Source organism: Triturus cristatus, chromosome 6, assembly GCF_964204655.1.
Source record: "Triturus cristatus chromosome 6, aTriCri1.1, whole genome shotgun sequence".
Lineage (NCBI taxonomy): Eukaryota > Metazoa > Chordata > Amphibia > Caudata > Salamandridae > Triturus > Triturus cristatus.
This window is the reverse complement of record NC_140589.1, coordinates 743,167,509-743,191,266: the sequence shown is the minus strand read 5'-3', so window position 1 is coordinate 743,191,266 and position 23,758 is coordinate 743,167,509. Positions and strand designations below refer to the sequence as shown.

General features: G+C 44.2%; 1 protein-coding gene across 1 annotated transcript in view; it reads right to left on the bottom strand.

Moving 5' to 3' along the window:
- Nucleotides 1-23,758, bottom strand: part of TBC1D32 (TBC1 domain family member 32) — an 886,600-nt gene that overhangs the window by 716,739 nt on the left and 146,103 nt on the right. The window contains exon 7 of the mRNA XM_085611276.1: nucleotides 6,296-6,374. Within this exon, the coding sequence (XP_085467402.1) occupies nucleotides 6,296-6,374 (79 nt within the window). The remainder of the gene's footprint in view (nucleotides 1-6,295; nucleotides 6,375-23,758) is intronic.

Here is a 23,758-nt window from a genome sequence, read left to right as displayed (position 1 = left end):
TTATAATTTCATAGAAAGCGGTATTCCGTGCTTTTAATGATCTGTTTCAGACCATTCTACAATGGAGTTAAAATACGCAAATAAGAAACAAAGAAATATCACATGTGTCTTTCGTACTCGAGATATTAACAGGTTTTAGAACACAAAAGGATGCAAAATGAGTACATGTTAAATTCCATTAGCCTATCAGCATTGCGGAGAGTCAAATGACCTCCCATAAATGCTAGGAATGCAACAGCTTAGCACAAATATTTGCAGATATTAATATTTGTATTAAATTGCATTAATACTTACCAATAATGTCTACAGAAACAAACATTTAGTCATGAACCTTTAATGCGATAAATGCTGGTCTGCGCAATGCATTCTTCAAATAACACTTTTAAACCGTTGTGGGTACTCAATCCTCAATTTATTAGATTATTTCAAGTCACAAGTCCAACACAGTTTGCATGCAATGCACAAGGCACCTTTACACACTAAAATGGAACCACAATTCTATGATGAATTATTTTGAACCTCTATGACGGCCACAACTTGAGTGAAGAGAATGAGGGTCCCAATATACATTTAAAATCTGCCTTTTTTCACACAAAGCGCTCCTAAATTCACCCACCCTACAAAAGGGTACTCTTCTGCAACTTTTCTATGCAAATTGCCCTGCACTCTTGGTACCATTTTATTTGTAACTCTACAGCGACCTGGAGATGTGTGGGGACCAGAATGACATATTTTACAGATCTCTATTTTCAACTTTGATCCCTATAAATAGAATGCCAAACATGGTAGTGAAGCTATAATCCTTTGATGTTCTGGTAGGCAATAGGATCTACCAGGTTTCTCCTTGTTTCATTTGTCACAATGAACACCACGTAGCTGCCTCCTACTTTTATCCTATATTGGCTTCTTAGATGACACCCTTCTTCTATCTAAATCCCCGATGGGCGTTCAACGTGTTTTAGACAGTTTTTTAGCTTTTTGCATTGACCATGGGCTCGAAATAAACATTTCGAAAACTAAATACATGGTTTTTAACCCAGCTAACACAACCCGGCCTAATCCCACACTCAATGGAACAACTCTAGAAAGGGTCTCACTATTTGATTACCTAGGGATCACACTTTCTGAGTCCTTTTCCTGGGCTCCCCAACTAGACAAAGCAGCTATGCGGCTTGCCCAACTATCTGGCGCGATATTAAGAATGGCTAAATATACCACACACAGGGCCCCTGGCCCCGCAGCAGAAATCTACAAAGTACAAGTAAGAAATGCAGCTCTATATGGGGCAGAGTTGTGGGGCCATTCTCAGTTGAAAGGTCTTTCTCTATTAGAGAACAAGTTTATTAGACTTTTATTGGGCCTACCGCAAAGCACCCCTCTAGTACCGCTACGCCTTGACCTGGCAATACGACCAATAGATGAAGAAGCTGGCCTACGTCCTTTAACATACTGGCGAAGACTTTGGCTCACAGATGAGCTAGGGTCCTATTGTCGTGATCTAAGTTCAATAATTGCAGTTAGCACTTCAAAGAAGTTTCCCTGGCTTGTCTATATTAAGGAGATGTGCTATAGGATTGGTTTGCCTGAACTCTGGACTAGCCCTGGGGTATTCTGTTTGACGCTCTCTCGTGCCAAACTGGTCCAGGTATATAGGCAGCATAAGCTAAGTACATTACAACAAAACACAACTCTTGGCAGTCTTTCGAGGCAGTTTTTGGTAAATAAAGACCAGTATATCTTTGAATCATTCCTGAATGAAGTGCACCTATTTCTGGCAAGGAAACTATATATCCAATTTAGGATGGGCACCTTACCTCTTAGGGACTTTACTAAGAACTGGGCCAAACAAAGAGAAAATATTTGCCCAGCCTGCGGAAGGTCGCCTGAGACAATAATCCATGTACTGTTTCTTTGCGTTGCATATAGAGCCCCCAGGAAGTATTGGCTCATTCCTCTATGTAGGAACTTAGGATTTACAAGATGTACCGAAGCCTATCGCATCTTAGCCACTGACACAAGTACTGTTGTAGTGTTTGCTGTTTCACGTTTTTTACATGCAATGTGGATTAAGCGTCTTAAGTACTAAAACTATTGTATGCTTCTATGTATATTTTCCATGGTCTATTTTTAAATCAATTTTTTTAATGCCTTTTATTATGCTCAAGTTTGCTTTTTATATGTATTTTATGCAACTTTTATGATCTTTTGATCGAAATAAAGTGTACAAATGGAAATGGCTTCTTATCTCATTTCAAGCAATGTCTGCAGTGCTTTCAACTAATTTCTTTTGAACATCACATTATCTGGATTTTTTTTCCAGCATGGACCTTCAATGCCTTTTGACAATCGACAGAATCTAATATACATTTTCTTTTGTTACCCAGCCTCTTCATCCACCTCTGCTTTCTGTTAGTACAGTATTCTCTACATCAATAATCTCTGATAACGTAAGGGGTAGGGAATCAGTCTCCTTCATGGTAAATCATAAACCTGCTTGCAGCCCTCTCCTTTTTACGTTTCAGCTTTAGACAACTTTGGTGCTGATTTGAGAGGCAGTGGCAATCTGCCAGTTAAATGCTCAGGGCCCGATTCACAGAATTACTTAGTACTTTTGATATTCACAGAATGCACTAACCACTACTAACTTTACGCCCACACTCGGGCCGGAGATTGCGGCCCGGAGGCAGAGATTCCGGCCTGGTGGCAGAGATTCCAGCCCGGAAGCGGAATTTCTGCCTCAGAGCCAGACTCTCCGCCTCCGGGCCTGGCTCTCCGCTTCCATGTCGGAATAACCGCATTTTGCCTGTTTGAGCATTTCAAGGGCCTACCATCTCCCACCATGCTGAAGCTAAAATCAATTAACAATAATAAACCACATAAAACGGCCAAAAAACGGGTGTTCCTGCCCAGAGGCGGAGTCCGGCCCAGAGGCGGAAATTTTGCTTCCGGGCTGTAATCTCCGCCACCGGGCTCGAAATCTCCGGCGCGAGTGCGGACGTAAAGTTAGTAGTCCTAAGTGCATTCTGTGAATACCAAAAGTACTACGTTAGTTCTGTGAATCGGGCCCTCAGGTCTGGCAAAATGCAGGCCATGCGTTCGCATCGGAGGTTGGTAAAGTGTGTCAAGAAACTCGTACATTTAAAAAGAAAAAAGAAAAATAATACATATAAAAGTCGTACATTCACCACAGTACAGAGATCTGGGACTTAATCCATCGTTTTTTTTTGCTCAGCATGCCATTTCAGTTTGGACCCAGCCATATGCAAATCAGTCTTGACCCTGCGCCCAATGGGAACAGCCCAGCCCGAACTGCCAGGCCAGGTCCTCCCTGGATGGGAAACAAGCATCCTAGGACCAGTTTCGGGCTTTCAGCCCTCATCAGACAGGATAGATTGACTCCAGTGGCATGGAGAGCACGGGACCCACGTCTGGGCATACCCGTCCCACTCGGGGTGACAAATGCAAAAACAACAATTGATGGACAGAATGCAGAACAATGTGGCACTGGGTCAAGACTGATTTGCATATGGCCAGGTCTAAACTGGGGTGGCATGGTGAGCAAAAGAATGATGGATTTAACCCACATCTCTTGACTCGGGGTGAATGTTTTGATTTGTTCTGTATACCGTCCATCAATTGTGTGTCTTTTGCTTTCTCGCCCGAACGTGTGGTATAAGCATTATAAATTTTACAAAAACAAATTATTTTGTTTGGAAATAATCCTTAATGCCACGGTGAGAGAGCGGTTTGTAGCTGAAGATGTAGGTTCTTTAACTATATCAGTTTGTGTCCTCTAAGAAATCAGATGTATTCTTGGAGTTTGAACAAAAACTTAAGCCTTCTGTTTAAATCACCTGGAACTTGACATATTGGGGGAGGGGCCGTGTTGAAAAAGTGGCTTCAGCCCAGAAAAATCAGTCCCATTTTTGTTATCACATTAGTGCTGCTGAGACAGACCCTACCCCGCTATTCAAAAGTGACTGGTCTCTGATGTTTACCCAACCATTATTGGTCACCCCCTTCTTCCCTCGGACTGTCTTCTTAGTTTGGTTATCAAAAAGGTGGTTCCCCTCTACCTACTTTCTCTGCTAATCAGTGCTCCTCAGACATCAGCATCCTTCTCTCTGCTGATTAGCTTTGCATTGTCACATATGTAAACTTTTTTCTCTGCGACTCACCCATGATGATCTCATTGTGAGCTGGCCTGCATGCTCACCCACAAAGACTCACAAACAGTACCAGACTTTGGCAAACAACTGCTCAGTCACACTATCATAAACCATGTAAACGTTCCTTGGACAGGAGCAATTATGTCAAGCTCTCCACATTAAGGCTAATTACCCGCTAGCAGTAAAACCTGGCCATGCAAGTATTTCACTGACATGCAGGTCGGAGGCTTTCTGAGTCTCATTCCAGCAGTCAGAGGCCTGTCCGTAATCCCTATGGAATGCGTTTCTGACAGGCTTTCCATGTTGGGCTTTCCAACATGGAAAGTCTGTCGGGAAGAGACATTGGGAGCCCCTAGCAGGTCCCCCTTAACCCTGGGGCCTTCGGTTGGGACCCTGAGGTGCCTGCCACATGGTGCAGGGATGAACAGATTCTTCTATTTGTCTAAGGGAGCTTATGCTAAGGCCGGTTTATTGCTGCAGCTGCATCACAAGCTCCCATAGACAAATGGGAGTATGTGACCACACCATGTGCGTTCGCATTGTAATTGTGGTGTCGGGACTAACCGACCAGGTTGATTGAGACCAAGACCACAACAGACGTCTGCGCGACTTTGTAATTAGACCCTTAGCCAGGCACAGGAGACTTCGCCCTTCATTTAATGGAACCAAGACCCGTAAATCTATATTTAGGTGTCAATCTACGCATAAAAATCGCGAAGTCCATCTATAAACCGATTTAAGCGTGGGTGTAGATCACGGAGGAGATGTACATGTAATCTTACCATTGTGAATAGGGCCTTGAGAGTTTAAAAGTCAACATAAGGGCTATTCTGTCTTACTGGTTTGTCTGTTTATAGGGCTCCCAAGTTGTGATAGCAAATTGCCAAGTTAAGAAGCAGGTATCACAAGGACATATGCAAGGTTAGGAGGAACATACCGCAAAGGGCAGTTTGTTCAAATTTTGTATGACTAACTTGATGAAGCATCTGACAATTCATGCTAAAAGAAGTGATGCAGTTACCCAGTCAAGCGTCTTGCACATCTCTCTGAACTGAATAGCAAATTGAGACGGCAATGCAGTGGCAAACTCCCTGAATAACGTTTTGTGTTTTGTTGCTGTGTTGGCCAGCTAGCCATCTTTTAAGTAGTTCCATCTGCAAATGCTTCTAAAGTTGGTTTGTGCCACAATGCAGATGCTTGTCTCCTGAGGTTTTCTTTCTCTGGGTGAACTAGGGATGTAGATTTCGGTAGCTCGAACTTTCGGATAGATTTACAAAGCTCTTCTCCCATTCTGTGTGAGAGAATTCTGGTAATGCATTTTCTGCCTGGGATAATCAACAAATTGAATGTGTGGGAGATCCAACTGTGTAGATGAAAACAAACTGCTATATGCCAGTAAAAAACGCACACTTGGATACACATATCACTGCATCAATCATTTATACAGGATTCCACTCTGCTGGACACCTCATATATACACTATCCTCATGGCAGTTCTGTATTGACTGCAGAAGGGTCAAGAAGAAGTACAGGTGATAGGCACATTGGTACCATTCCTCCATCAATGGTCATGGTTCATCAATGCTCACTCAAAGAAATGAGCAATAATAAACATGAATACATTTCTACAACCAGATTAGGGTTAAAAAGGTAGTCTTCGTTTTCAGTCAGGACTCTTGAGATCTGCCCTGGAAAAAGTGCATCCAGGGAAAAGGCCTGCTCATATCAGTAGGCTCCTGTCCCTCCAACCAATAAGCACATGGAATCGAATGGCTGTTAGAGCAATGGGTGTATCCTCACTCCTCTAATCTGCACTGGAGGCAGGACTCAATCTGCAAAATTATCCCCATTGCACTCAGTACCTGGCCCTCCCCCAGCCTGCAGATCCAAAATGTGAGTGTAGAGCTAGAATATGGGGAGGACCTCCTTGTAAACAGGTGAGTGTTTCTTGCTGAACTTGCGCTTAAAAGAAAAATGAGCACATTTCCTTTTTCTAAACATTATTTATTCTGCATAATCAGATAGCGTGCATAAAACAAAAATAACAGAAATCGGCGCAAACCTTTTTCAGTAGCACCTAACAAAAAATGGCAGCATTTCCAATGCACACACCACAGGATACATACCTAAACTTGTATAAACTTCTCTTGTCATGTTCAGGGGTGATGATGAAAAGGTTTTGGCATAGAACTTCAAAATTTTATCCTAGAAGAAATAAAATGAGTCATCATTTCTAAGCCAAACTGGGTGTTGGGTGCAAGTGTTTATATAAAAACCTATTTTCTGTTATACTGCATATTTGATTTATACCATATATTGAAACCATTTTTTTGTGGCTCTATGATGGGGAGATACTGTGGTGGGAAATGATGATTCCTGTCTGCATCTCCCTGTCAAAATACAGCTGTTATCAGAAATTAAGAGGAATACCCATGCGTACAAGTCATTGCAGGTCCAATTTGTGCCGCATCTGGTCACATTTCCACTCAGATTTGCCATCTGCTATTAGCCGTTTCCATGCCCCGCTATGTTGTGGCAGTGGGTCGGATCAGCGCTGGGCTGAGGCTCCAATACTTGGGGCCATGGTGGTAAATCTCGTCTAGGCGTTGGATGAGCATGAGGGTGGGAGACGGTGTCTAATGCTGCAGAGAGGTCTAGAACAGTGGTTCTTCTGACTTCAGTGGGCCCCCACTTTTTTATTACTGAAACCGTGGGACCCCCACAATATTAGTTTTGGAATCCAAGGACCCCCACTGAATCATTACTGGAAGCAGGGGACCCCAGCCTAAGCATTCTCAATTACTTGAAAAATAGACCTAAAAATACAGAAACAAGCATTCATCAAACAGTCTTTCTAAATTCAACTGAGGCCACTTATCGTCGATACTAGATTTTGCTTGCTGCACTTGCCCTGCTCCCACAAATCAGTTTGAGGACAAATTTTCAGGCTCCAGTTTCAAACTACTTCAAATTTACAGAGCGTTATGTTAATGTATTAACATTATTTCATTTTCTAAGCAGTCACGGACCCCCTCGAGTAGACTTTGCTGGACCATGAGTTAAGAACCACTGGTCTAGAAGGATGAGGGTCCCTGTTTCCCCTCTTTCTAGGCTCATGCAAATGTTGTCTGTAGCAACAGTGAGTGCGCTTTCTGTGCTTCGAGAAGTTGGTGGCTGCTGAGGGGGTCGGTGAGGTATCTATTGGTGAGTTTCTCAAGTAGTCTGGCCGGGTATGGCAATATGTAGATAAGTCTGAAGTTGGATAATGTTGATTGGTCCGCATAGAGATTATGGATAAGTGGGATGACAGTTGTGCATTTCCAATCTTCTGGGAAGGTGGCTGAATAAATGGAAGTGTTTAGGATAGGTGCAAGAGGTTCGCTGATGGTTTGGAGTCTTTGATGAAAGTGTGGTGGGGACACAGGCACCAGAGTGGATTTAATTTATGGTAGCAGCAGCCATGCTATTGGCGAGGTGGCAGGGTGCGTGTGGGGATTGAAGTTTCTGTATATGTAGGTGATCTTGTTGCACAAGAATTCTGAGAACTTGTTGCAGAGGTCCTGTGAGGGGTTTATACTGCTAGAGGCAGCTGCCGGTGCTGTGAGCTCTTATCATGATGAAGATTTCTTTTCTGGAGTTGATGCTGGCTTCAATGCAGTCTGAGTTCTGTGTGCTTGGTTTGCTGGTGGTAGCAATTCAGGGAAGATTAAAATCTAGCTTTCGTTCTATATAAAAAAAAAGCACACCAACCACTTGGTGCCTAATCAACTATATAAAAACTTAAAAAGTACAAAAATAAAGACCAAGTTAAATAAAATTTAGTAGTAGGAAAAGCCCCTGAAGATTAACTCACATTAATTATGGCTCCTGAATACCGAGTCCATAAAATCATGGTCGAATTACTGTGATCAAGCGAGAAAATATTGAGGATAAGTATATCTTTTAAAGTATAATATCTATTTTTACCATATTGGTAACTAATATATTGTGGAATATATTATCAGTCTAATATAGTGTGTTTTGAATTCAAGTCTGTTGTAATTTTATTTAGACATATATCAAAGCTTGTTTTATGTGGTTATACTTTTTATCTGTTATTTTCTTCAAGTTGTGGGGCTAATTTGGGGATTGGGTAGAGTATGTTTTTCTAAAAATGGATATTAATATTAAATTACTTGTTTAAGTATAATTATTTTGTTTATGTGCATAATTATTGTTTTATGTTACTCTTTTTTTTTTTTTACAGATTGTGGAGATTATCTGAAGATTTGCTGAGTAGAATTGTCTTTTAACAATATAATATTGTTTAAATGATTGTTTAATGAGAATTGTTTTGATTGCTCACTTTGTTTTATAAGTTTTAGGATTATCTATGTTATTATTTGGTAGATATTCTCAGGTTGGAGGGTTCACAAGTGCATTAGTGGATATTGTTTTATTACAATTATATTAATATTAAATTATTTTTTAATAGTTTTACATTTTGTAGGTTTACAAATGTTGAAATGGGTTATCCATTTTGCTAAGGAATTGTGTAGGCATCTTATTGTTATTAGGAAAAATAATTGTTTTTTTTTTTTTTGGGTGAAACCGTTTATTGCAATCTCAAAAATATACAAGTATGGGCCTACAACCTTCCGGCCGGCCGCTAGAATGACAGGAGCATATGACATTCATATAAGAACACCGGGCGGTGCAGAGAAGCAAAATCAGGAGGTATCGGCGTCGTGGGCCACATCACTCTGACCCCACAATACGGTTTCATTTTATACACACAACACAAAAACCACACCCGCAAGGCAACCCGCAATCGAAAGTAACAGCACGTGCTCCCCGAATGGGGGACCCCAGCCATCAGCAGGAGTCTAAAGAGGGGAAAGGGAACAGATCGAGGACTGGGGGAACTCCGTGCTCGGGGCTATGGAAAGGAGTCAACTAAGGGGAGGGGCTGGTGAGGCCGCAGGCAGCAGTGGTGGCGCGCAGATACCCCCGCGGTAGGCGTTCCAGGGGCCCCATACTTTCACCCATGCCCCAGGCTTACCCCTCGCCACATACACCACCTTTTCTCGGAACATGCACCAATCCATGTGTTCTTTCCAGGCCGACACCGCCGGGGGCCTCTGGGATCCCCACAGTTGAGCAATGTCACGCTTAGCTATCATATATCCCAGAGTCACCCATCGCGTCTGCGGAACCGAGTAGTCAGTTGGTTCCCACACATTCAGCAGGCATCTCCTCGCTTCAGGCAGCAGCGCGACATGCGTAACCACTCGCAGGACCTCATGCACACCACGCCAGAATCGCTCCACCTTCGGGCATTCCCACAAAATATGCAAAAAAGTCGCCAAAGCACCACACCCACGCTTACACAATCCATCCTCAGCATAGCCCATACGCAGAAGCCTTGGCCCCGTCATGTAAACCCGATGGAGTATCTTAAGCTGGACAAAGCGAAGGCGAGCCGGTATGGCCACCTCCTTCGGAGAGGCCACCGCGGAAATCCAGTCTTCGTCGTCCATAGGAAAAATAATTTGAATAATTATTGGTGAAGGAATTATTAATTCTGGAAACCATTATCTACCCACCCCCCCCCCCTCCAACATTGCACGCAAGCTCCTCAATTTTATGTTGGGCTTGAATTAGAATGCCAATACTGGCTTCCCTCCCCCAGAAAAATGCATGCACCTTTCACCACTATTTGTAGGAGTGGAGTTAGAATAGTAAATCGGACCCCTTCAACCAAATCTATATGTACTTTGCTCCACCCCTTCCCCAACCAACTAAGGTTAGCATTTTTCCATTGCTTGTTTGGCTGAATTACCAATAAGAAAATAAGTAACTTACCTGTAGCTGTAGTTCATCAGTATTAGTATCTTTAATAGATTACCATGCTTGAATCATTCCCCGACGTCGAAGTGGGAGCCCCATGGTAGTCTATCAAAGCAATTACACTAGTACCATAGGCTAAGATGGCACTAGGCCATGAATTTTATAGCCCATCTATGATTTCTTTTTTTTTTTTAAACAAACCAAACTTAGACACCAGCCAATCAGGCGACAGCAGCCTCCATAACCTTCCCTACAGAGGCTAGTTCCCTCAGATTTTCGAGCACAAGTGGGAATAAATATATTCCCGAAAGTAAGTGAGAGCCTCTAGGGGAGAAGGGTGGTCTAAGTGCCATCTTAGCCATTGCTACTAATGTAACTGCTTTAATATAATACCGTGGGACTCCCACTTCAACAACGGGGAATGATTTAAGCATGTGAATCTATGAAATATCCAATACTTGAGTGTTTGACTTGGCCCTTTTTGCAGGGTCATCCTTGAACTGTTTGCCTTCCTCCTGGTATTTTTTCTGACCTGGTGTTGTTGGCTTTAGGACTATGGGCACTTTATCACTGCTGTCCAGTGTAAAGTGTATGTGCTCTCTATTGTAAAACGTGGTAAGATTGGTCTACATCTGTTTGGCTAATTTAATTTACCTATCAGTCCCTTGGAAAGCGCTATCCCAGATACCCAGGGCCAGTAAATTAAATGCCACTGGTGGGCTTGCAGTGCTGATTGCACCACTCACCAAAGTAGCCTTTCAAACCTGTCTCAGGCCTCTGCCATTGCAGGGCCTGCACGCACAGTTTACTGCCGCTGTGACGTGGCACATAAAGGGGCTGCTACGTCTGTGACGCCCCTTTTACTACATATCAGTCACCCCTAAGGTAGGCCCTAGCTAGCCCTATGGGCAGGGTGCAATGTAGATAAAAGGTAGGACATGGGCCTTAATTGTATGGCCTGTCCTGGTAGTGACAAACAGCCATTTTGGTTTCTCACTGTTGTGAGGCTGCCCTCTCATAGGAATGCACTGGGGACTCCCCAATAAGTGTTTTAGTGGTAATTCCTGATCTGAGAGGAGTAGCGGGATCAAGTTTTGTATGTTTGGAATAGTGATAATAAATGCAGCGTAATGGTGTGTGCAGATTTATTATCACTATTTTAAAAATGCCACTTTTAGAAGTGGACATTTCTGTTTCCTATGTGTCTTTGTGCCTGCCTGATGTGTATTGCATGTCTAGCTCTGGAGTGACAGGAGCTGGGGAGGTGCAGTGGCTCCAGAGGAACTGGGTGAGTCAGCACTATGCTGAATGGGCCTCATCTGCATTTGGAGTAGTGGTAGGAGTAGCCCCTGACCCTGAATAGGTCAGTGCCTGCCTGGGACAATTCTGGCTCCGGCCGCTGTGGTGTGTCTTGGACCAGAGCCTACACTTACATAGGAGGTTGTGGAGCACTGTAAATAAAATATTAAGTGCCCCCCAGAACTGGTTGGAACTGGGTCTGAAGCCCAGTGACAGGGCAGAACAAAGGGGACATGCAGTATAAGTATTGGGGCAGTGATTCCATGTATGGGTGCGACTTGGAGCTGGTAGCCAGCAGGCTACTGGGCTGCCAGGAGGAACTGTCACCTGAGACGAGGCTGTTACCTGCTGGGGAGGGGCTGGAGGGACTGCCATTCTGCTTAGGGTTCCTGCGTGCTGGCCTTTCTGCTGTTCCTGTGTCCAGCTCTGCCCTTTGCGACTTTTGGGCTTAGCGCTGGTGAAGCGCTCCACAATCTTTGCTCCTGGGGCTGATTGCAGGGTGAGAGCTTGGGACTATGTAGTCTCTGCTCTGGAGCTAGGCACATTGCTTTTATGGGCTTACGGAGCCAGTTACTCAGAGGGGGGCTCCTTCACCATGCGCAGAGTGCGCTTCTTCTGCCATCTCCCTGAGCTCTAGCGTGCCGAGAACGGGCACCGCTGCGCCGTGGTAGAGGGCTGCAAGAATTAACGGAGACTCCGCTCAGTGATCCATAAGGCAGGAAGCTAGGCAAGCTTGTGCCTGGTTGTGGGCGGAGCTAGAGGGGACCACGTCCCAATAGGCGAGCGGCCGGAGAAGAGAGATGTCGATGTGTCGACTGGAAATTCCGTGTGGTCTTGCGGGAAGCAGCGCCGTCAGGATCGTCCTGGGAGGCGTGAGGCCTTCACCGGAACCTCTTGGGGCCCCGTGGCAGCACCCCGGTAAAAGCGGGTGAGTGCCTTGGAGGATGGAGTGTCCCGGGCCGCGTGGTGGTTGTTCGGACCAAGTGGGCCATTGGCAAGTTTTCCACGTGGGTGCCCAAGTAGCACCGACTTTTCTCCCCACATTTGCTCTGCGTTGCACAGCTGCGCCGCAAGGCTGCGGGTAGCTACACATTGAAGTGGTGTCAGGTGCAACCTGCCTATAAGGGGGCATTGCGGGGCGAGCCCAGGACAGGATCCCCGCTGGAGGAAGTACTGACTTAGGGCAGTAATTAGGCTCAGAGAGCGGGGTGGAACGTCGACGGAAGCCCGAGCTTGTGTGGAGGAAGGAGCTTCCACCAAACCACTGCGCAGTCAAAGTGGTGCGCACAGAGGTGCGATGATTACTGATTGGGGGTGGGGGGGCGGCAGTGGGCTCCCGGGTATTTTGCTACTGTGAGCAGTGATATTTACGCCCGTGAGGGGCTGAGGAGCAGTGGGCACCTTATCAGTGTTACTTTGGGGTTCTGGGAACTAATTCAGGAGATTTATGCCTCATGATTGATGCATAATGTGGTTTATGCCTAATGTGATTGGTACATAACGTGTTTATGCTAAGTGCCTTTTCCAGGAGTTACTGGTTGTTTTATTACTTACCTGTTCTAATGGTTAAGACAGTGTCCTGATTGGCCCTGTAATGTATATAATCCCTTGTAAAGTAATACCTAAGTGCCAGTTGGCACAGTGTACATTTGTGATTATGCTCTATGGTGTTTTATGGATAATACAAAAGACTATTTCTATATAACCTTGTGTGGAGTTTCTTTTGTGGTGTGCCTAGTATGTTGCTGCTGTGTGAGTGTGTTGCGCAAACGCTTTACACATTGCCTCTGGGATAAGCCTGACTGCTCGTGCCAAGCTACCTAGGGGGTGAGCAGGGGTTATCTTCAGCGTGTAACTCCCTTGCCCTGACTAGAGTGGTGGTTTCTGCCTGGCTTAGGCGCCTGCCCTAGCCAACCAGAAATCCCATTTCTAACATGGAGAATAAATGTTACTTCCTCCCCCAAATATACATATCTTACCCAGGATTAGTACACAAGTAATCTGCCATCCTCAAATATTTGCCCTTTCCAGAATGTTAGTAGAACTGGAGCTTGAATAGTAAATGTAACACCCCAAATATATGCAATTTCCTTAACTTTATCAGACACCCACTTCTCTGAAAAAAAATACATACTTTTTACAATGCTTGTGGGACTGGAGTTTGTGGACTTTCTTAAATGTTTAACTGCGCTTCAGTTAGAATAGTACATCTCATCCCTAAAAATAATTGCGCTTTCTCCAATGTTAGTCCGATGGTAAGCAAAATCCTCCCACCAAACATAAGCACTTCCTCCATTTTATGTCAAGCTAGAGAAGTAAATTCAAGCCCTGAAACACATACAGTTTCCTCAATGGTTTTTGTTTTGGAGTTAAAATAGAAAATTACACCCCACTTCAAAAGACACTTATTAATGTATGCAGGATTGTAATTATTAAATCATATTCTATTTTAACAATGGTTTACCCTTATTTTGTTTTTTGTATGACGTTTACAATTATTTTAATGTCCCTGTTATTTATTGAATTAATACAAAATTTAAAAAGTGATTGATGTTTATCACATAAATATTTAAATTATGTACAATGATTGAATAAATACTTAGGGCCCGATTACGATCTTGGTGGTCAGCGTTACTCCATCACAAAAATGACGGATATCCCGTCAATCAAATTACAATTCCATTATATCCTATGGAACTTGTAATTTGGGGACTGCATATCTGTCATATTTCTGATGGAGCATCCCATCCGCCAAGATCGTAAACAGGTCCTTAGTGTGCGTTTTCAAGTACTGGTATATGTTAATATTTTATATTTATAAACAAGTGAACATTTACACAGTGGTAGAGATTTTTATTAAAATAAATATTATGTTTGTCTTAAATTAGATAAATAGGTATATACACTTTATAACTATGTATTGTTAAATCGATGAACGCGTTTTAAAAATAAACATCGCTTTTTATTTTGAAATATTTATAAAAATTACAAATATATTACATTTTGTATATTGAAGTACTTGTAAATATTGCATATACTTATAATTTTAAATAATACTTTTTAATAGGTTCAATTACTATTAATTAGAAATTCATATTACAAAGATGTGATCAGTATTTTGGAACATTATATTTTTATAGTATATCATTTGCTTAAGTCTTTAGTTTTAAATGCTATAGATTTTTAGTCAATATTTTGTCATTTCGTTTATAGGTGTAGAAATTGTGGGCACAGATATTTTCATCTCCATATTGTGTAATACGTTTTTTTTGTTCTCATTATATAGCACTTCAATCACGTAGAGCTATCTATCTTTAACACATTTTCCTGTAGCTGTCAAATCTGACATTAATCTAACTTGGCAAACAATGTGAATGAATTATACCGCTAACATCTCAAAAAAGAATTTGAGCACAAGAAAGATCATAATTCTTCTTAATACATGTGGTAAGTTATTGTAATTATTCTCCGATAATTACCTCTAATAAAAACTCCAGCAAACTTTGTTTTTTTTCATTTATTGAATTGAACATGCAGATATTCCAATTCAATCTTGGCCAACAATGGTCTGTGGTGAATATAATAACTGAAATAGAAATAGCAGGGAAAGACAGGGAATGGCAATTATTGTTTAGACTACTTTTGATTTGTAGGCCTAATACACAATATAGAGCTGCAACCTTGCATACAAACTGTTCGTGGGTACCATAATATATGTAATCTCATTTAGACCCCTTTAAAGATTTGCTTTATCTTCCTTTCTCCAACAAGCAGGTTATATTCAGGTATTGTTTAGAGCTGAGATAATACGAAAAAAGTCATCAAATTGTATATATCCTATCTGTTCAGGATTTATAAAGCATTTTTATGAAATGATGCACAGTTGCCCATTTGCCTTATTTTTACGTTACAGCGTGAACCAGAACACAAGAAAATCAGTCTTGACTCTGCTCCAATATGAACAGTAAATCCTGATTGGACATTTTGCCTCATAACCTCTGTGTACATAAAGTGCATCACAAAATCATAAACCCATTACTAAAACTAAGTCCGCAATTTGCACCCAATATTTGTGATGTGGCTGTTTGCACATCTGCCTCACAGCACCAATCTTGAAGGTACTCCGTTGGCTTTGAATTGAGCAAAGAAGACAATTTAGAGACTTTGGGCCAGATGTACGACCTGTTTTTGCATGCTCAAACGGGTTTGCGAACCAGTTTGTGCATGCAAAAACATATTGGGCCATGTACATAGTCTATTTAGCGAGTTGCACTTTGTTTGCGACTCACTAAATAGGTTTTGCGACTCGCTATTTGGAAGGGGTGTTCCCTTCCAAATAGAGTCTCAAAACGATGTACTAATATTTGGCGACCCAATTGCGGCCGCAAAACACTTGCAGTTACCACCTACTTCAAGTAGCTTGTTAATGCATATGAAAATGGGAAGGGGTCCTCAGGGGCCCCCTTCCCCTTTGCAAATGTATGCAAAATATTTTTTTAAGGGCAAGCAGTGGTCCCAGGGACAACTGCCTGCCCTTAAAAAATGAAATGAAAACGTTTCATTTCTTTTTTTAAATGCGTCCCGCTTTCCTTTAAGGAAAACGGGCTACATTAAAAAAAAAAGCTGCTTATTAAAAAGCAGTCCCAGACACGGTGGTCTGCTGAGCCCAGCAGGCCACCATCCCTGGGAGGGCTGGCATTCACAATGGGCTCGCAAATTGCAAGACACTCATTAATAATAATGAGCCTCGAAATTTGCGACCCCATTGGGAATCGCAAAACAGTGTAAACACACTGTTGCACATTTCATTTAGCACCTAGCAATTTGCGACTCGCAATGTGTCACAAATTGTGAGGTTCTACATGAAAGGGTTGTACATCTGGCTCCAAATGTAACACAAAGCCTATGAAGACAAGAGCTCAAACTTCCAAATAGGATTAAAGACCTACAGCTCTATTATGAGTTTGGCAGTCCTCCTGTGGCACCGCCATCGCACAGTCTGAAGGAGGGGGAACATCCAAGCCGTGGTGCACCCGCCCACCGGATTAATAGTTTAAACCAGGTTGGGCGGGGTGTGCTGAGGTGGTCTCACATCAGAGGTCTGTTAGGCTTATAGGAGGGCCTGATATGCAGGCCACAGCCTTCAGCACTTTTGAGAGCACTTGCCGGCACGGTGTAGCAAGAACCATGTCATGCATGCTACACCATGAAAGAAAACGGGTGCAATTCCAGGGGGGCACAACATGTGCACTCCATGCACTTCCAGGCACGACAGGGGGCCCTTAGTTGCCTCTCCGTCACCCTTTTCACGGCGGGCTTACCGCCCTGAAAAGGGCGGTGGACAGGTAACGCCTAATATGCTTGGTGGTGCCACAGCGGCACCACCAACATATTAGTGCTTTTGACAGCTGCGCGACCACCGCAGGATCCAGGATTATCAACAGACACAGCGGTCATGTGGCGGTCCGACCTCCACACTCCTAATACTGTGGGCGCACCACCACCGTGAGTACCGCGGTCCTATGGATGTCCCTACTCATAAGGCCTCTAGTTATGCCCACACCCAGAGACTTCACTCCACCCGTTCCTACCCGCATGGGACACGAAGGTACATATGAAAGTAATATGTGGAAAAAAATTCCAAGGAGTAACTGGCATCTGGACTGATCTCACATGTCGCATGAGAGACACCACCAGGTAAAAACAATCAACAAGGTGCATGGTGACCATCAAATGCACTCCTCTAAGAACTGTTGCCTAAATTACAATGTTGTTCCTAGCAATGGAGCATCTTTACCCACTCATCCCAACCAACTGATCACTATCAAAAGGTGAATTAGCCACATACCATCCCTCCAGTACATAAGGCGTATCTAACTCGGAAAAGCGACTCCATTAGAAACTGGACAGCACAGGCACACTGAAGCAACCACAAGGATGCATGTCTACACTTTAGAATAGTGGTTTTTAACCTGTGGACCGTGGACATTTAGGAATCGGTGAAGCCAACTCAGAGGGTCCGTGACTGCTTAGAAAATGTGATAATATTAACAGAGTAATAAAGCGTATCAAATACAGATGTAAAATGTTATCTTCCTCAGAATATTTTGTGGGAGCAGTGCATCAAACAAGATACAGTATGGATGATGATTGGACTCAATTGAATTTAGAAATGCTCCAACCTTCTCATTAAAGAATAAATTGCTTGCTTTCTGTAACACCTTCTCTAGGATAGACTATCTAACCGCATATTCCTCATCTTAGAATATTCCCCAGGTATCAGACTGGTTACAGAAAATCATTGGCAGGACCTCTGCACACCGGTGGGGGGGGGGGGCGGGGGGGGTCGATCAACTTTGCATCAGATGTGGCTTCCTGGTAACCATTTAAGCAGCACCTTGGCGTGCTGATATCAACTATTTACGTGTCAAAAACACATAGCCATGTAAAAAACAATGTTTTGACCAGTGTGCATCATTTAATTGAATCTTTAGGGTGAAGAGCCCAGTTCGCAGAGTGTTGAGGAATCTGTAGTTAGATAGAGTCTTCTTGGATGGATAAAGGGGAGCAAAAATGAGGCAGTAATGCTCCGGCAGACATAAAATGATGTGACAACTTTTGGCAGGAATGAGGCACACATATGAAGAACCAATTTGTTGGGGGAAAGGTAGTGGTGAGAAAAATATTCCGTTCCGCTGGCAGAATTGCAGAATTTTGGCGACTAGTTACAGTCAAGCGCCGGCAATCGCCACGTGATGGAATTTTTTCTGTGCGCTGCTCCAGAACGGTAAGTTGGCGAGCGCAAGCAAGATTTGGCATCCTCTAGCGCGAGTTCCGGTCGCTTGGAGGACATCCAACAAGATTTCTCCAATGCGGGAGGTCACAAACGTTCGCAGTCAGAAGGCGGTCACTAAAGTACAAAATCTACTTGAGCAGCAGTAAAATCAACTTGTGGTGCTATTCGCGCTGATTTTTCAGCGGGGAACACACTTCCAGCGCTAAATCACAGCACGCGCAGCATGACATGCTTATTTCTGCCCCGTGGCAAAAGTCCACAGAATCTAATTGAGGTTTGTGCAACTCTGCAGAGCTCCGCAGACTGAAATTCGGCAAGTTCCACCCACTTCTAGGAAAATGCTGGTGTACATAGGAGAAACAGAAGGAGCTTATAGCTTGCCGACCCTTCTGTACAATCGAATGGCCACTTAAAAGACCATTTTGATAGTCAAGAATCGCAAAGAACAGCTATGAAGGGGTTCGAATAGGGCACTCATGAGAAATGTGAGAACCAGATTAGGGTCCCATTGGGGCATTACAAAAGGAAAACCACAAAAGTTGACTTGAACAGGGATGGTTGATCCACCAGCCACAGGAAAGCCGGAATGATTGACAACAAACCCTTAACAGTTCCCAGAGCAAAGTCTTGCCATGCTAGAGACAAACACACAGCAAAACCTCTGACAAAGGAGCAGAAAGTGGGTCCACCTGGTGTTAGGAACACCAAGTCCCAAACTTATCCCAACAGCAGGAATATACGTCTTAGTGACGGAACGTCTGCTTGCCAAGATGACATGACAGACCTCAAGAGGAAGACCGAAAATCCTAAACTGCTACCACTCGATAGCGTGCAGGTTCAAGTGCAAGACCCTGCCCTGTTGCTGCAAAAGGAAATCTTCAAGAAGAGCAGCTTGATCAGAGGACCGATACTCATGCTCAGGTGGTAGGAATATCAAACCCTCCCTGCCCAATCCAGAGCCACAAGAATAACTTGAGCCTGGTCTGTCTTGATCATCTGGAAAACTCAGGGCAGGAGAGGCATCAGCAGAAAGGCGTATAGGAGTCCCAAACTCTACTTGAGATGAAATGCTTATCCCACCGAGAACCACCTTGGAAACTCCAAGGCATAGGGCAAGATGGCGTCTGACTAGCGGCAGTCGAGAACGCTCCCGAAGCCAAAAAGCTGAATGAAGTGTAAAATGCTGTATTAAGGCTACATACCCCATGGAAGTAGCCCTCAGCGAAGGCGATTTCGTGTCTGCGGCCGAGGGGCTGATTTATGGACTCTTAGCAGCGGCAGCAACGGTGCTTGCAGAGTTGCGAGATTGGAGAGCCGGGCTGAGAGTCAGGCTGATTCCGGGCCGAGCAGACAGCGGAGCCAGCGTAGCGAGCAGAGTCATCGAAGCCGATAGCGGTGAGAGAGACGGAGCTGCTGCTACTGCTGTAGGAGCCAGGGGGGCAAGCAGAGCAGCGAAAAATCGTCAGTGCAGCTCACGGAGTCTATCCCCTGGAGAGGAGCTCGCAGGCAGACCCAACAGCAGGGACACTGTGTGCATATCGGCGCTTCGTCTGAGCAACCCAAGATCAGCCAGCGGCACTCCTAGTAGCACTCCCAGGATGGCGCCAAAAGTAACGCGAGGGGGAAAAGGAAGAACTCCAAGGCTACCGAGGACATCGAAAACGCTGAGAACACCCCAGGTGAGAGTGGGGGTGCAACAAATAACACGGGGGCCTGGAGCAACACCAGGGGAAGGAAGGTTGGGGTGCCAGGTTCAGGGACCCTGACAAGTACTGTTCATATGGCTAATGTTGTGAACCCTGGGGGGAATATAGGAGGCACCAAACCCATCACAGGGTATTTCTCCCCTGTCAGCCAAGATACTATAGCTAACACAGCTAACGTAGCTAATGCAGCTAACGCAATTGACAAAACTGCGCCGGCCCTGGAAAAGAGAAGAGGGGAATAAAATGCGGCCACCCGCAAAGGTAAAGCGAACACACAGGAGAATCCACGGAGGGTTCCCGAGGCACAGGATATCAACTCTGAGACACAATGGGGAGAGATTATGGATACCCGGGAAGTCGAAGAAGAGCACGACAAGGGTAGTACAGAGCCGGATCCAGTGGCTCTTGTAGGTCAGTCACAGGGTCGAGGAGGCCCCCCTAGAGTCGAAGTAACAGGATCAGAAATAACTAGTTTGGAGTGTATAACAGGCATAACAAGCACAGAATCACTACTAACTGAGACTTTGATTCAAGAGATCGCCGCAAACAGCGGCCCCAGCGGCACGGAGGACAACCTAGATGCAGCTGACAATTTTTTTTCAGTTACTGATGGGTCTGAAAACACTCCATCCGAGCTAGAAGGAAGCGATGAGGAGATCTCTACAGACGCCAATCTTGGTCTTAGTTGAGGGAGCAGCAGAAGCTCTCTTAAAGAAAGGGACATAGCCATCAGAAGAAAGAGGCTTTCAAGACGACAAAGAGACACACAGTCACAGGAAAAAGCATCAAGTGGGCAAAGGCGAGGCAGCGGAGGCGACAATGCAATAAATCTAAAATGGGATTACTCAGCCACTCGGGAGATCTATCCGGAGCCGCTGATGCAGGGGGGTGCCGGAGGGCCAGAAACTGAAGCTCCTCCTCTGCAGCAGATATTAAACTCGATAAAACAACTTCAAGAGGCAACGAAGATTGAGGGGAGGAAAAACCGGCTTTTAACCAGGAACTTACAAAGCTCAATCAAAAAAATTGCCAAGGTTTGTTCAGACACAAAAACGAGGGTGTCCCATCTAGAGGATCGTACAGGCACCCTGGAAGATCAACAAGTAAAAGATACAGCCAAGGTGAAAGGGCACGAGCAGCAGCTTTCCGACATTCAATGGAAATTGGAAGATTTAGAGAACCGCCAACGGTGGAATAATCTTAGAGTTCTGGGTATTGAAGAAGGAAAGGAAGGGGACGATGTGAGAGTTTATGTTCTGAAGCTGTTGAAAGGAGCCTTTCCAGAATTGAGCCATTGGGACTGGGAGAGGGAAGTCCAAAGAGTGCATCGATTTCCAATGATGAAGAAGAAAGCGATACAGGCTCAGGCTCAGGGAGGAATTCAGAGACCACAGAGACCAAGAGCTATATTGATATTTTTTGGAAACTTCTTATTAAGGGAGGAAGTGTATGCCAAAGCCCGTCCCAATTCTAAGCGCTCGTTCGACGGCCAGTCCTTCTTTACAACCCCAGATTACTGTCATACAACAGTGGAAAGGAGATGGAGATTGAGAGAGTTGCTAGATCTATGCCACCAAATGGGATTGCAGGCTTATTTGATGAATCCTGCCAGGTTGAAGATTATATATAAAAACACGGTCAGAGTATTCACCTCGGAAGTACAAGCAAAGGCGTATATGGACACATTAAAAAAAGGCCAGCACTACTGTATGAAACAGGTTAAATAAGAAACATTATGGGCATCATGGTTATGTAGATGTATGCAGATAGGGCTATGCACATGGACACTGGTGATGGAGGGGAAAGGTGTCAGCGCAGTGGGCCTTGGAGACTGTACGAAGAGGGGGAAAGAACATGTTGTAGGGCTGACCAGTTATAAAGTGGGGGGGGGGGAGGAAAAAAGTGGGGGAGGTGGGGTACAATAACAGAAGATATTGACGATACTGCGGTATAGTGCACCAGAAAAAAAAAAAAAAGAAGTTAAAGGATTTAAGGCTTAGGGAGGCTGACGGTCAGACTCCATCACAGAGACCTTTGGTCTGCTTGCCTCAGTAGGCGGGGGGAGGGAGGGGCTACCATAAGGGGGGGTCCCTGTAGGAAGGGTGGGAACGGGGGGGGTCCAGGGTGAGAAAAGAGAAAATGACATCATCATCAAGATATTATACAGGAGGGGAAAGTAAGTGGGAAAAGGGGGGAAAATTTTTTTTATGCGGATAGTCACAATTAATATAAGTGGTTTGAATGATGCTAAAAAACGGAGAGAGCTGAAAGAGTATTTAAGGACAACACACGCTGATATCGTATGCGTACAGGAGACCCATATTGAGATATCTCGCAAATTCTTGCTAGAACAGTTAGGCTATCAGCTTTTAATATGTACAACGCAAGGGTCTAGGACACGGGGGTGGCTGTATTAGCACGGGGCGGGATGGCGACAGTAAAAAAACAGAAGGCAGATCCCTATGGCCGATGGGTCATAGTAGAATGCAAGGTGCAAGATCTTGGGCTTCACACTCTGCTCTATCTACGCTCCAATAGTTGATGATTCAGAGGTTCTAGATCATATCAACGCACAAATGACAAACTGGCCTATGCCTATTATAGTTTGCGGAGACTTGAACATTAACGGTTTGCATGGTCTGTGGAAAAATGATCCAGCTAGGTTCACAGGTCAAAAAAATAAAAGCCATAGGGCATTAATACAGATGATGCAGAATAATGGGCTGATTGACATATGGGAACAGCAAAATACTGGGGGAGGGGGGAGCCCCTATTACTCTGCACTACACAAATCCTTAGCTAGACTGGACTACTTTCTGATATCACCAGCGCTGATATCGATTTCTAAGGTTAGAAAATTACCGCGAGTGGTGTCAGACCATTGTCCTCTGGTACTAGATATTGGTATCTCAAATCAACAAAAAGAGAGATGTAGCTGGACCTTTGAGAGAGCCCTGCTACTTGATCCTAAGTACGTTACTCAGATGGATAGCTGGCTGAAGGAATATTTAAAGGTAAATAGAGGATCTGCTTCCCCTAGAATAGTTTGGGATGCTATGAAGGCTGGTATAAGGGGGGAGACTATCAGCTTTTCGTTAAAGCGAAATAAGCTAGAGAAAGAGGAAATGGAGGGAAAGCAGAGATCAGTTGCCGCTATCGAAGAGGAATTAATTAAAGCAATAGAGGCCAAACAAGAGGTTGCAGGAATATTACAAAGGGTGGCTATAGCAAAGGCAGCTGTGGGCGAGCTTCTTGCAGTCAAAGCGGCAGGAAAATATACGGCGTGGAAACAGGACCAGTATGAGTTAAGTGAGCAGATAGCGCGTATTTTAGCTATCAGGACTCGACAGGTGGCCACTAAAGGGGAAATTTCATACCGACAACGCCAAGGGGGATATGCTCTATTTTCCAAGAGTTTTATCAGAACTTATATAATCCTGAAAGTGGCGCTGTAGGTGGTGAAATAGAGAGTTATTTAGAGAGTGCGCAAATAGAGAAATTGACAATGGAGGATAGAGCGGAGTTGGAATCTAATTTCTCGCTAGAAGAGCTACGGGCAGCAATTAAAGATTTACCTGCTGGGAAAGCGGTGGGTCCCGATCTTATACCGCTTGAATTTTATAAAAAATTCCTCCCTAGCATAGAAGAGGATTTCTATCAGCTAATGGTTGCTACGCAAAGAGGGGCGACACCTCCCGACTCTTGGGGGGGATGCAACTATGGTGGTATTTTTAAAAAAGAATAAAATTTCAACCGATCTTGGGTCATATAGACCTATAAGCCTGATGAACAGTGATACTAAGGTTTATTCTAAGATACTAGCTAATCGCCTCAGTGCTGTCATAGGTAAGATCATCTCTCCCCGACAGCATGGGTTTATCCCAGGTAGGGGTACAGCGGACCATATCAGAAGAGTGTGTGCATTGTTTGACGGGACGGCAACCTCACGAGACCCTATG